At 42.2% G+C, this 15,428-nt stretch overlaps 1 protein-coding gene across 3 annotated transcripts in view; it reads left to right on the top strand.

Moving 5' to 3' along the window:
• flvcr2a (FLVCR choline and putative heme transporter 2a) overlaps positions 1–15,428 on the top strand; it is a 163,136-nt gene that overhangs the window by 45,263 nt on the left and 102,445 nt on the right. For 2 of the 3 annotated variants that reach the window (XM_072567959.1, XM_072567960.1), the window contains exons 3-4: positions 2,078–2,218; positions 13,973–14,040. In XM_072567959.1, coding sequence (XP_072424060.1) covers positions 2,078–2,218; positions 13,973–14,040 — 209 coding nt within the window. The remainder of the gene's footprint in view (positions 1–2,077; positions 2,219–13,972; positions 14,041–15,428) is intronic. The other variant, XM_072567961.1, reaches the window with a different exon arrangement.

Below are 15,428 nucleotides of genomic sequence, written 5' to 3'. Positions count from 1 at the left end.
TTGCTGGCTGCCATCCTGAAAAAGACACCTTTATCCCTACTCCCTGCCCCCTGCCAGTCAACCAATCCTCTATCCATGCCAGTATCTTGCCCCTAATACCACGGACTCTTACCTTATTTGGCAGCTTCCTATGTTGCACCTTGTCAAAGGTCTTCTGGAAATCCAAATAGATCACAGCCACTGGCTCTCCTTTGACTAACTTGCTTGTTATCTCCTCAAACAATTCTACAGACTTGTCAGGCATGACCTCTTCTTGATGAAGCTGTGCTGGCTCAGCCCTATTTTACCATGCACATCCAAGTACTGCATAATCTTATCCTTAATGGCTTAGCAGTGATCGAGGTCAGGCTAACTGGCCTATGGTTTCCTGTCTCCTGCTTCCCACGCTTCTTAAACAGCGATGTTACTTTAGCCATTTCCCAGTACTCTGGGATCCTTCCGGACTCTAGTAGTTCCCAGAAAATCACCACCAATACCTCTTCAATCTCTTCAGCCACTTCCTTCAGCATTCTGGGGTGTAGTGCATCTGGTCCTGGTGATTTAATCCATCTTCAGACCTTTCAGCTTCCCCAACACCTGTTCTTGAATAATGGCCACTGCAATCACCTTTGCTGCCTGACTCTCTTGAAAGTTCTAGTTTGCTACTGGCGATTTTAGGTAATAGTCTGGTCAACCTACTCTGAACTGCACTGGTCTTCAGGAGTTAAGTTATGACGAGAGATTGCACAAACTAAGCCTGTTTTCTCTAGGATTTAGAAGGTTAAGGGGTGAAGTGATCAAAGTCTTCAAGATATTAACAAGAAAAAAACTGTAATGACAAACTATTTTCAATGGTTGGAGATTCTGGAACTCGGAGCACAGTCTGAAAATTAAGGCCAGACCATTTAGGAGAGATGTTATAGGCACAAAGGATGGTAGATGTTTGGAACACTCTTCCACGAGTGGCATTGGATGCTAGATCAGTTGTTAATTTTAAATCTGAGTTAGTTATATTTTTGTTGAGAAAAAGGCAGGACAATGGAGTTAAGCCACAGATCAGCTGTGACTTCATGAAATGATGGAACAGGCTTAAAGGGCTGAATGGCCTACTGCTGTTCCTAAATTTAACATCCCTGTTTGAATAGGGAGATTTTACAATAGTGCCTCCTCATTCTGGACTCCCACAAAATGAAACATCTTTACCACCTTATCAGGATTTTATACACTTCATTAAAGTCATTACTCATTCTGGATCCTCTAGACATATCAAAATTCTGTAAAAAACAGATGATTGTATCTTTTAATTTATATGGGAGTGTAGAAAGCAGTGTAGTGGGCAACTTTAATGGAAAAGAAAATGAGGCTGGATGTCTGTCTGAGAACTAACACAATTATCCCCTGATATTGAGTCAGATAGCAGTAATAAGTGTGAAACAAACAAAACAGAAATTACTAGAGAAGCTCAGCAGATCTGCCAGCATCTATGGAGAGAGAAACAGAATTAACATTTTGAGTCCAATGATGATCTTCTGAAACAGACTTGAAATGTTAACTCTGTTTTCTCTCATCACAAAGGCTGAATTTGTCCAACAATTCCTGTTTATGTTTGTTTCAGATTTTCAGCATCTGCAGTTCTTTATTTTATTTCAGTAATGATTGTCACCCTAGCTGTGTATTCTCAGATCTAATAAGATCTTGTGCTACGTATTAATGTACAGGTCTTACAGAATATATTTGGGGTCTGTTGGCTGAATGGCTGGTATGTTATGTAGGATGATACCAACAATGGGTTCTAATCCTGCGCTGGCTGAGGTTGTTATGAAGGACTCTACTTCTCAACCTCTCCCCTCACCTGAGGCATGGTGACCTTCAGGTTAAACAATGACCAGTCATCTCCCTTGAATGAGCAAGCAGCCCCATGGTCCTCTGGGACCATGGTAACTTGACCTTTCTTTGATATACTGACCAAATTCATTGTAATCGGCTGCTGTAAGTATTATTTCCTATTGTAATTCCAGTTTTTTTGCTTTAACTGATCAAAGCTGGAATTTAGAAAAGATTGCACTAATAATGCACTAATTGTGCTCTTTTCTATCAGTTTTTCAGGAGAAGCCAGATATTCCACCAAGCCAAGCACAGGCAGCTATCCTTGCCAAACCTATGCTGGATTATTCCTACGTCCAGTCAATACTGCAATTGATTAAAAATATGCCATTTTTCCTACTTGTTGTTACCTATGGTAAGCTTTCATTCTATTCCAATACAAAAGTGAAATATCCCAAATGAAGGAATACATGGCTATGGCCAAATACTGGAAAATGGGATTAGAATAGCTGGCACAAACGTGATGGGTCGAAGGGCCTTATACTGTGCTGTAGAGTCTCTATGAATATAGCAACACATGTAATATTCAGGTAATACAATGGCCAACCAATGTCCATCTCCACCAAGAAAGAATCTAATCTTATAGCTCCCAAGCATAAAGTGGCATTACTATCACTGAATTCCCACAATATTAATGTTCTGGTGTTACCAAAACAGATGTAGGCGTAATGTTGCTAGAACAGTAGTCCAGAACCTTCGGTGAATAGCAATACATACCAATGACAAGATGCTGTCTAGAAATTCAACAGAGCTCCTCAGGCAGCACCTTCCAGATCTATGACCACTTCCATCGAGAAGGACAAGGGCAGCAGATACATAGTAACACCATGCCCTCCAAGCCATTCACAATCCTGACTTGGAAATATATCGCTGTTCCTTCACTGTCTCGGGGTCAGAATCCTGGAATTCCCTCCCTAAGGGCATTGTAGGTCAACCTACAGCACATGGACTGCAGTGGTTCAAGAAGGCAACTCACCCCCACCTTCTCAAGGGGAAACTAGGGACAGGCAATAAATGCTGATCCATATTCCACAAATCTATATTTTTAAAAAGTGGTCTCACACACCACTTAGTGTGTTAAGCCATTACATAAAATAAGTATTGGGGGGTGAATTGAATTGAATTGAATGATTTAATGACTTATTATCACATTTATTTTAAAGAAAACAATGAAAAGTGTGAAGTGTTGCCACACTCTGGTACCATTTTGATGTGCCTGCATTACAAGTTGCGATAGCAATTAAAGAAGGTCAGTCACCACCACCTTCTCAAGGTCATTTCAGGATACGCAACAAATACTGATATTGCTCAAGACATATCCCAAATGCAAATAAATGCTCATTACTAAGTCAAAAGGACATTTCTGTTCTCCTATTCACTTCTCAGATTGAAACAACCAAGTATTAATTATTCACTTAGTGCAAACATGGATCTTGCTGTTATCTAGACAATTAACCTTGGTACTTATTTTAGAATCATTGGGTTCTGGGACTCCATTCCTTTTGTGTTGGATGTGCACGATCACCTTCCTCCACTCCATGAACTTCTGCTGTTGCCAAGTTCACAGCTTCCACTCTGATTGAACTGTATCTCATCTCTGTTCCTGAACATTATCTGTCCTATTCTTGTTCTAACCGAAATTCTATCTTGCCTTATTTCACAGATGCGTACAGCATAGAAACAGGCCCTTCGGCCCACCATGTCTATGTCAACCAGAAACACCAAACTACACTAACCCAACTTCCCTGCACTTGGTCCATAGCTATTGTGCCTGGCATTTTAAGTGCTCATCCAGATGTTTCTTAAATGTTGCAACAGTACCTGTCTCTACCACCCTGTCAGGCAGCACATTCCATATTTCTACTAACCTCTGGTTGAAAATGTTTTTCTCATATCTCCTCAAACCACTAATTCCTCATCTTAAACTTGTACCCTCTGTTCTCAGGCACATCTGCCATGAGGAAGAGATTCTCATGATCTGCTCCAGGGAAAACAAACCCAGCCCATCTAGTCACTCCTCATAATTGAGTCTTTTAATCCCAAACAATATCTTGATGGATCTCCTGTGCATCCTGTCAAATACAATCATGTCCTTCCGATAGTGTGAAGACCAAAACTGCACACTGTACTCTGTCTGTGGCCTAACTAATGTTTATAAAGTTGTAACAAGACTTCCTACTCTTCTATGGCCTAGCTAAAACAGGCAAGCATCCTGTCTCCCTGTGCTGGTACCTTCAAGGATCAATGAACCTACCATTCATTGTGTATATCCTTCCCTTATCAAACCTCCCAAAATGCATCACCTCACACTTATTAGGATTAAATTCCATCTGTCATTGCTCTGCCCAGTTTACCAGCTGCTCAATATCAGACTGTAGCCTGAGACCATCCTCCTCATTATCAACCGCATCATCGTTTTTCTGTCTCATCTGCAAGCTTATGGCGGCATGGTGGCACAGTGGTTAGCACTGCTGCCTCACAGCGCCAGAGACCCGGGTTCAATTCCCGCCTCAGGGAATTGAACTGTGTGGAGTTTGCACGTTCTCCCCGTGTCTGCGTGGGTTTCCTCCGGGTGCTCCGGTTTCCTCCCACAGTCCAAAGATGTGCAGGTCAGGTGAATTGGCCATGCTAAATTGCCCGGAGTGTTAGGTTAAGGGGTAGATGTAGGGGTATGGGTGGGTTGCGCTTCGGCGGGGCGGTGTGGACTTGTTGGGCCGAAGGGCCTGTTTCCACACTGTAAGTAATCTAATCTAATCTAATCTAATCTAAGCTTACTAATTATACCTTCTACATTCACATCCAAACCATTAATGTACATAACAAACAGCAAGGGTCTCAGCACCCATCTCTGTGGTACACCGCTGGTCACAGGCTTCCAGTTACAAAAACAACCCTCCACCATCCCCCTTAGCCTCCTGTTCGGAAGCCAGTTTTGGATCCAGCCTTGGATCCCATGGGCTCTTACCTTTTGGACCAGTGTTCCATGTGGGACCTTGTCATAGGCCTTACTGAATTCCATGGTTTCTGTCACTCCCACCCTGAGGCACTGAGTTCCAGATTCCCACCACCTTCTAGGTAAAAAGATTTTTCCTTGCATCCCCTCTAAACCTTTGGTCCCCTACCTTAAATCTATGGCCCCTGGTCATTGATCCCTCTGTCAAGGGAAAAAGTTTCTTCCTGTCTACTGTATAACCCTTTTTAATTTTATACATCTCAGACATTGCCCCTCTCAATCTCCTCTGCTCTGAGGAAAACCACCTCAGTCTGTCCAATCTCTCTGCATCACTGAAACCTTTAAGCTCAGGCAACATCCTGAAAAATCTCTGCTTCCTTCTCCAGTGCAATCACATCCTTCCTATAAGGTCAATTCCAGAATTGCATCCAATACTCTAATTGTGGCCTAATCTTTTATAAAGTTTCAGCATAACCTCCCTGCTTTTAAACTCTATGACTCGACTAATAAATATCTCCTTAACTCCTGTATCCCCTAGTCCTGCTGCCTTAAGGGGCTGGTGTACATACACATTCAAGGATCTATGTACATGGAGAACGAGACCTCTCTGCTTATCTACACTACCGAACATCTTAGCATTAAATCAGTACTCTGCATTCCTGTTACTCCTAAAGTGAATCACCTCACACATTTCCGCATTAAACTCCATTTCCACCTATCAGCACAGCTCTGCAGCTTATCTATGTCCCTCTGTAACCTACAACATCCTTCAGCACTATCCACAACTCTAGTGTCATCTGCAAATTCACTAATTCACCGTGGGCGGCACGGTGGCACAGTGGTTAGCACTGCTGCCTCACAGCGCCTGAGACCCGGGTTCAATTCCCGCCTCAGGCGACTGACTGTGTGGAGTTTGCACGTTCTCCCCGTGTCTGCGTGGGTTTCCTCCGGGTGCTCCGGTTTCCTCCCACAGTCCAAAGATGTGCAGGCCAGGTGAATTGGCCATGCTAAATTGCCCATAGTGTTAGGTAAGGGGTAGATGTAGGGGTATGGGTGGGTTACGCTTCGGCGGGGCGGTGTGGACTTGTTGGGCCGAAGGGCCTGTTTCCACACTGTAAGTAATCTAATCTAATCTAATCTAACCCATCCTTATCTGCCCTCATCCAGGTCATTTATAAAAACGACAAACTACAGTGGACCCTAAACAAATCCTTGTGGTACACCAGTAGTAACTGAGCTCCAGGATGAATATTTCCCATCAACCACTACCCTCTGTATTCTTTCAGCTAGCCAATTTCTGAATCCAAACTGCTAAATCACCCTCAATCCCATGCCTCTGTATTTTCTGCAATAGCCTATCATGGGGAACCTTATCAAACACTTTACTGAAATCCATATACACCACATCAACCACTTTATCTACATCAACCTGTTTGGTCACCATCTCAAAAGAACTCAATAAGGCTTATGAGGCACGACCGACCCTTTATGAAACTGTGTTGACTGTCCCTCATCAACTTATTCATCTCCAGATAATTATAAATCCTATTTCTTATAATTCTTTCCAACACTTTACCCACAACTGAAGTAAGGTTCACAGGTCTATAATTTCCAGGATTGTCTGTACTCCCCTTCTTGAACAAGGGAACAACATTTGCTATCCTCCGGTCTTCTGGCACTATTCCTGTACACAATGACAACATGAAGATCAAAGCTATGGGGCAACACAGTGGTTAGCACTGCTGCCTCACAGCACCAGAGACCCGGGTTCAATTCCCACCTTGGGAAACTGTCTGTGTGAAGTTTGCACATTCTCCCCGTGTCTGCGTGGGTTTCCTCCCACAGTCCAAAAGATGTGCAGGTCAGGTGAATTGGCCATGCTAAATTGCCCATAGTGTTAGGTGAAGGTGTAAATGTAGGGGAATGGGTCTGGGTGGGTTGCTCTTCGGAGGGTCGGTGTGGACTTGTTGGGCTGAAGGGCCTGTTTCCACACTGTAAGTAATCTAATGAAGCTATACTCCCTGGCTTCCCAGAGAATCCTAAGATAAATCCATTCCACCCTGGGGACTTACCTATTTTTAAAGAAATATATTCAAAGAAGTCTACAGCACAGGAAAAAAGGTCCTTCAGCCCATCATGTCCACACCAGTTAAAAACACCTACCAACCTATTGTGATCTCACCTTCCAGCACTTGGCCCATAACCTTGTACATCTTGGCATGTCTATTGCAGATTTCCCACAATTGAAAAAAGAACACTGAATCATAAAGTCTGCGTGATTGGCATCACATCTTCAAGTATTCATTATTTCAACTGGAACTGGAACAGCAGTTCAGTTTCACATACAATATTTGCCAAACCAAATTCTGTATCATTGGCAGATATGGAAATTTTACTTGCTATTTCTGAGTTATTTATATATGGGGTCAAAATACAATGACCTGAGCACTTACACTTTGATGAACACAACCTCAGAATACAACGGGATTTTGGTCAGATGGGCCATTGCGCTGAGGAGTAGCAGATGGAGTTTAATTTAAATGAATGTGAAGTGCTGAATTTTGGAAAGGCAATTCAGGGCAGGACTTATATACTTAATGGTAAGGTCCTGGGGAGTTTTGGTGAACAAAGAGACCTTGGAGTGCAAGGTCATAGCTCCTTGAACATAAAGTTGCAGGCAGATAGGATAATGAAGAAGGTGTTTAGTATGCTTCCCTTTATTGATCAGAGCATTTAGTATAGGAGTTTGGAGGTCATGTTGTGGCTGTACAGTAAATTGGTTAGGCCACTTTTGGAATATTGTGTGCAATTCTGATCACCTTCCTATAGGAAGGCTGTTGTGAAACTTGAAAGGGTTCAGAAAAGATTTACAAGGATGTTTGCCAGGGTTGTAAATCTATGAAATTCCCTGCCCAGTGAAGTCATTGACGCTACTTCAGTAAACATTTTTAAAGCTAAGATAGACTTTTTTTGAACAATAAAGGATTTAAAGGATATATGTTGAGATCACGGGTAAGTGGAGCTGAATCTACAAAAAGGTCAGCCATAATCTTATTGAATGGCGGGGCAGGCTCAAAGGGCAGATGGCGTACTCCTGCTCGTAGTTTTTATGTTCTTATGAGGATTTAAGCTGTAAGGAGAGGCTGAATAGACTGGGGTTGTTTTCACTGGAGTGTTGGGGGCTGAGGGGTGACCGTAGTGGTTAATAAAAGGGACATGGATAGGGTAAATAGACAAGGTCTTTTCCCTGGGGTTGAGGTATCCAGAACTAGAGGGTATTGGTTTAGGGCCAGAGGGAAAAGATTTAAAAGGGACCTAAGACAACGTTTTCACACAGAGGGTGGTGCGTGTATGGAATGAGCTGCCAAAGGAAGTGTTGGAGACTGATACAATTACAACATTTACAAGGCATCTGGATGGGTATATGAATAGGAAGGGTTTAGAGGGAAATGGGCCAAGTGCTGACAAATGGGACTAGATTCATTTAGGATATCTGGTCGGCATGGATGAGTTGGACCAAAGGCTCTGCTTCCATGCAGTACATCTCTATGACTGCCAACCTCCAAACTGAAATCTATTCTGACACAACAACCAGAGGGATTTTGGAATTGAACTACTTAGACCATAGTAAGCTAAGCTGTCTGTTATTTGCAGTGATATTTTAGGAAAGCTTATAACTATTATCCCAATGGTTTTCAAGTGGGTCGACTGATTCTAATTCTATTAGTTTTAAAATAGTCATGGAAAAAGTTACGCCTTCCATAAAAGTTAAAGTATTTAATTGGAGTAAGGCAAATTTTAATGGTATGAGTCAACAACTTTCAAACATTGATTGGAATACACTGTACAGAGGTAAATAGACATCTGACAAGTGAGGCATCTTCAGAAGTGTGATAATAAGAGTTCAGAGATAGTATGTTCTTGTTAGAGTAAAGAGTAAGGCGGGTAAGAGTACGGAACAATGGATATTAAAATATTGGAATTCTGTGGTTATGGACTAAGCCAGACCCCCTCCAAACATTTCAAGAAAGTAGCCCAGACCCTAACTTTGCGAGTTATTTTAAGCAGGTGTAATGTGGATATTCCAGGAAGGATGCAGCTGGTTAAACCACTTAGTTTTAAACAAAACAGAATTTATTTACAAGATTAAAGAATGAAACACAAAAGAGCACAGAATACAGGATAACAAACTATCTGAAAACCTAACAGATTATCCCAACTTAATGGTGCTGTTCCAAATATTTGCAGCAATCCCCATAAACACCTCTTGGCAAAAAAGGTAAAATTAAACACAAGGCCTTCCAGGAGAGATGTCAGAGAGAGGTAGGATCAGCATGGACCTGCTTCTTTGGGTCCAGAAGCTTCAAACTCTGCTTGCTAAAACCAAACCAACCCAGAGAAAAGCTGAGCTGGGAGAACTGGTCACTCCCCTTTCATTGTACAAGTGCCTGTTTTAAAATTTGAAAGTCTTTCGCCTGAGGCAGTATCTGTTAGCTGATGCCAAATTGGTCCAAAAACTCTTCAAACCTAGACCTTTCAGAATCACTGCTTTTACAACCACTCTGAAAACAAAGCCAAGGACAGCATAACCTTGTTAAAGGAGCAGCATTGTCACACTGGTTGTGAATTTTTAAAAAATCATATAATTAGATATGGACAACTGGGATCAAGTTAATATCTTGAACAGTGTAAAAACCGTATGGATATTCTTAAGAGGGAAATCAGGAGGGCAAAGAGGGGATATGAGATAGCCTTGGCAGATAAGGTTATGGATAATTCAAATAGATTCTACAAGTACATTAAGAGCAACTAGAGAGAGAATAGGGTCCCTTAAAGATCTATGCAGTCATCTTTGTGTTGACCCTCAGATGATGGGAGATATACTACATGAATATTTCACATAAGTTTGTATTGTGGAGAAAGGAATGGAGACAAGAGGACTTGGGGAAATAAATATTGATGTTTTGAAAACAGTTCAAATTACAGAAGAGAATGTGCTGGAAGTCTTAGAAAACATAAAAGTGGATAAAATCCGGGACCTGATCAAGTGTATCCCAGGACGTTGTAGAAAGGTAGGGGAGAAATTGCTGGGCCCCTTGCAGAAATATTTGTGTCATGTATAACTATGGGTAAGGTCAAGGAGGACTGAGGGTGGCTTATGTTGTGCCTTTATTTAAGAAAGCCTGTAAGGAGAAGCCTGGGAGCTATAGACCTGTGAACCTCACATCACTAAGTTGTTGGAGGTGATTCTGAAAGGAAGAATTTAGATGCATTTAGACAGGCAAGGACTGATTATAAGTAGTCAGCATAGTTTTGTGCAAATTGTATCTCACAAACTTGATTGAGTTTTTTTAGGAAGTAACTAAAAAGATTGATGAAGGCAGAGCTGTAGACCTTTGAGAAGGTTCCGCATGATAGACTAATTAGTAAAATTAGATCACATGGGATTCATGGTGAGCTTGACAACTGGATATAAAATTGACTTGCCAGTAGGAGACAGGGTGGTGGTGGAGGGTTGTTTTTCAGACTGGAGGCCTGAGAGCAGTAGTGTTCCACAGAGATTGGTGCTTGGTCCACTTTTGTTTGTTATTTATATAAATGATTTGAATGAAAATGTAGGAGGCATGGTTAGTAATTTTGTGGATGACTCCAACATTGATGATATAGTGGACAGTGAAGAAGGTTATCTAAAGTTACACTGAGACCTCAATCAATTGGGTCATTAGGCTGAGAAGTGGCAGATAGAGTTTAATTTGGATAAATGTGAGGCATTGCATTTTGGTAAAATAAACAAAGGCAGGCCTCAATGATATGGTCCTGGGTTGTGTTGTAGAGCAGAGAGACCTAAGGTAAATAATTCTTTGAAATTTGCATCAAACGTCAAAAGATTAAAAAGGTGTTTAGCACACTTTCCTTCATTGCTCAGACCTTGAAGTATAGGAGTTGGAATGACATGTTGAGGTTGTGTGAGATGTTGGTGAGGACTCTTCAGAAGAATTGTGTGCAGTTCTGGTTGCCCTGCTGTAGGAAAGATACTATTAAATTGGAGAGGGTTCAGAACCGATTTACCTGGCTTTTGCTAGGAATGGAGAGTTTTAGTTATGAAGATAGGCTGAGATTTTTTTTTCACTGCAGCATAGAATGTTGAGGGGTGACCTTATAGAGATTTATAAAATCATAGAGGCATTGATAAGTGAATAGCAATAGTCTTTTCCTAGGTTGGGGGAGTTTAAAATTAATGGGCATAATTTTAAGGTAGGAGGAGAAAGTCTTAAAAGCGGACCTGGGGGGGCAACTATTTTGCACAGAGTGGTTTGTGTGTGGAATGAACTGCCAGAGGAAGTGGTGGATGCAGGTATAGTTACAATACTTAAAAGACTTTTGGATAACTACATGAATAGGAAAGGTTTGGAGGGTATGGTGAAAATAAGGGCTGCAGATACTGGAGAGTCAAGAGTGTGGTGCTGGAAATGCACAGCAGGTCAGGCAACATCCGAGGAGCAGGAAAATTGATGTTTCGGGCAGGAGCCCTTCATCATTCCTCATTCCTGATGAAGGGCTTCTGCCTGAAACGTCGATTTTCCTGCTTCTCAGATGCTGCCTGGCCTCTGTGCATTTCCAGCACCACTCTGGTCTTGGAGGGATATAGGCCAGGAGCAGACAAGTGGGAATAGTTTAGTTTGGGACTGGCGTGATCTGGTTGGACCGAAAAGTCTGTTTCCATGCTGCATTCTTATGATTCTTTGACCATTACAAGATTAATCTTATGAGCCTAATATCTAGGTGGCAATGGTAATTAGCTAGCTTTGAAACTCCAGCTCTCTTTTTGTGTTTCAGGTAAATGTGTAGGTTAAGGCATAACCTTTCAGCTTCTGATTCCTGAACTCTTTCATCTTTCTTCATAACTTAAACTTTTGAACTGTCTCATTTGACTGAATGTGGCATCAAGGGGGCCTTAGCAAAACTGGAGTCAATGAGAGTCAGCAATAAACTCTCTGCTGGTTAGAGTCATACCTAGCACATAAGAAGATGGTTGAAGTTGTTGGAAGTCAAGTCATCTCAATTCCAGGACATCTCTGCAGGAGTTCCTCAAAGTAGTGTCCTAGGCCAACCATCTTCAGCTGCTTCATCAATGACCTTCCCTCCATCATAAGGTCAGAAATGGGGATGTTCGCTGATGATTGCATAATGGTCAGCACCATTCATGACTCCTCAGATACTGAAGCAGTCCATGTTCAAATGCTGCAAGATTTGAACAATATCCAGGCTTGGACTGACAATTGGCAAGTAACATTCATGCCACACAAATGCCAGGCTATGCCCATCATCAATAAGAGACAATCTAACCACCGCCATCTACAAGATTAGGTCAGAAGTTTCGAATCTTGCAGCAAGTGTGTCAACACGTGACTCCCCAAAATCTGTCCATGATCTTCAAGGGAAAAATTGCTGAAAGAACTGTGGCTGTTCATGATCTACAAGGCACAGGGCAGGAGTGTGATGGAATACTCCTTGCCTGATTAATGCATCTCCAACCTTCTTGTAGCCACATACACTAATCCGGTTCATTTTCTGCTCAATAGGAACACCCAGGATATTGTTAGTGGCTGATTCAGTGAAGATAATGCGATTGAATGTCAAACGTGATGGTCAAATTCATTGCTTCCAGTTTGCCCAGAACTCCTTGATGCCACACTCAATCAAATGCAGCCTCAATGTGGAGACCTGTCACTCCCTCTGGAAATCAGCTGTTTTGTCTATTTTTGAATCAAGGCTGTAATGAGGTCAGGAGCTGAGTGACCCTGGTGGAACCCACACTGGACGTCACTGAACAGGTTATTGCTGAGCAGGTACTGCTTGATAGCACTGTTGGTGACACCTTCCATCACTTTACTGATGATAGAGAGTAGACTGATTGGGCAGTAATTGGCCAGGTTGGATTTGTCCTGCCTTTTCTGTATAGGGATGTACTTGGACAATTTTCCACACTGGGAGATGCCAATGTTGTCACTGAACTGGAACAACTTGGCTTGGGGAGTGGAAAGATCTGGTGCACAAGTCTCCAGTACTATTGCCAGAATATTGTCAGGGCCCATAGCCTTTGCAGTATCCAACACCTCCAATCGTTTCTTGTTATCATGTGCCAAACAACATAGACAGCAAGTGATAGATAGAGCTAAGTGATCACACAACCGGTAGATCATATCTAAGCTCTGCAGTCCAGTCGTAAAAGGTGGTGAACAATTAAACAACTCACTAGAGGAGATTCCATAAATATCTCCATCCTCAATGATGGAAGAGCCCAGCACATCTGTGCAAAAGTCAAGGCTGAAGTATTTGTAGCAATCTTCAGCCATAAGTGCCGAGTGGCTGATCCACCTTGGTCTCCCCCCATTGTTCTCATCCTCAAAGATACCAGTCTCCAGCCAATTTGATTCACTTCAGAAGGTATCAAGATGATCAGTCCCAATTTCTTCACTCTACTTTCATAACTGGAGTGCAGTGGTCGGTTCATTTCTTTCTTTGTTTGGGAAGTGTGCTCACTGACAATAACAGCAGTTCCTGCCCATCCCTAGGTGTTCTTGAAGTCTGTAGCTCTTCAGGCTATTTTGGAGGACAGATCAGAGTAAGCATGTTTCTGAGATTCTGGAGTCATGTGAGGCCAAACTGGGTGAACCAGGCGGATTTTTACAACTATTGACAACAATAGACTAGATATTAATTCCAATTTTTTTATTTTTGAGTTGAATTTGACTATCCCCCACCTGTTTAAGAAAGTCCAGGTATGCGCACGTTTTGAGAGAAGTAATTTCTCCTCATTTTTCATACAATCAGACAATCCCTACAGTGTAGAAGGTGGCCATTCTGCCTATCAAGTATACACTGACCCTCCAAAGAGCATCCCACCAGAAACCCCTCGACCCTGTCCCCATAACCCTGCATTTCCCCTGGCCAATGCACACCTTGGGACTGTGGGAGGAAACCAGAGCACTCTGAGGAAACCGAGGCATCTGTTCGAAGTCTGCTATCCCTTACCCTAAAACATTGTGCTTGAGCTCCTGGATTAGTTGTTAAGTTCTGACTAGCCAAGAAGAGAGTTATTTAATTTTAACAAAGTGCGGAGAAAACTCTTTTCATTTTTTTTTTTCTCCACAGGAATTAACACAGGTTCCTATTATGCAGTTTCAACGCTTCTGAACAAGATGGTGCTGACACATTACCCAGTATGTACCCTGTCCTCTCATGGGCTTTTTCTTACTCAGATAGTGGCTCAATGCCAGGAGGAATCGTAACTATAATTAAAGAGTATTTTTCAACCTCATATGCCAAATATCCAGTGCAGGCATTCAAGTGGCTGTGAAGCAGGGTCCTGAGGCTCACTCATCCTACAGTCTGGTCACTTCTGTCAGTGGAGGGTGCTGCCTAGTGAACTGAGTGCCTTTGGATTGGGAAAATAGCGAGGGAAATGAGTTGATCATAAACTCCAGAGTGTGAGCTCCCTTTCATTGAAGCAATGATTTAGAATACAATAAAGACTACATGAAGATTATTGGCATAAACTGCTTGTAGTTCTGTCTTGGAAATGATACCCCGTCATACACAATATAAACAGAAATGTTTGAATTTGAGATAGTAGGGGATGGAGAAATAAAAACTAACAGAAAACCCAGGTCCCAACTGGGTCCTGACATGGGATTTTCTGCCCATTCAGCATTGAACTATGATACTATCCTGAAGAGTACCTGACTCTCAAATATGAGTTGCTTATTGCATAAATGGAATTTTTTTGCAGATTTTATATTTGATTGTTGTTACACAATGTCATTCTTCATTTTAAAATAGTGTTCCTCAATATGCAAAATCAATCTTGAATGGGATCAGTTTTCTGAGACTTCCTATCACTTACTGAAACTGTTGCAGTGGTAAACTGCCGACATGGGGAAAACGGCTGCTCCTTCATGAATGTAACTGGTGTGCTGGACAGTTCGAAGGCTGGGCAATACCTGCTGGTCTTGTCAGTGAAGCACACGTCCCAAACAAGGAAAGACCATACGACCAGAAGATACATTAGTGCCATTAGGCCATTCAGCCCATTGAGTCTGCTCTGCCATTTAACCATGACTGATATGTTTTTCAATCGCATTCTCTTGCCTTCTCCCTGTAATCCTTGGTCCCCTAACTAATCAAGAACCTATCTATTTCTGTCTTAAATACACTCAGTGACTTGGCCTTCACAGTCCTCTGAAGCAATGAGTTCCACAGAGGTATCACCCTCTGGCTGAAGAAATTCTTCCTTATCTCAGTTCTAAAGCATCATCCCTTCACTCTGAGACTATACCCTTCAGTCCTAGTTGTTCCTATTAGTGTAACTGTCTTCTCCATGTCCACTCTATCCAGACCTCTCAGTATTCAAGGGGGCATAGCTTTAAATTAAGGGGGGGTAGATATAGGACTGATGTTAGGGGTAGGTTCTTCACTCAGCGAGTCGTAAGTTCATGGAATGCCCTGCCAGAAGCAGTAGTGGACTCTCCCTCTTTATGGGTATTTAAGCGGGCATTGGATAGGTATATGGAGGATAGTGGGTTAGTGCAGGTTAGGTGGGCTTTGATCG

This window comes from Chiloscyllium punctatum, chromosome 4, assembly GCF_047496795.1.
Source record: "Chiloscyllium punctatum isolate Juve2018m chromosome 4, sChiPun1.3, whole genome shotgun sequence".
Classification (NCBI taxonomy): Eukaryota; Metazoa; Chordata; class Chondrichthyes; order Orectolobiformes; family Hemiscylliidae; genus Chiloscyllium; species Chiloscyllium punctatum.
This window is presented reverse-complemented; position numbering and strand designations above follow the sequence as displayed.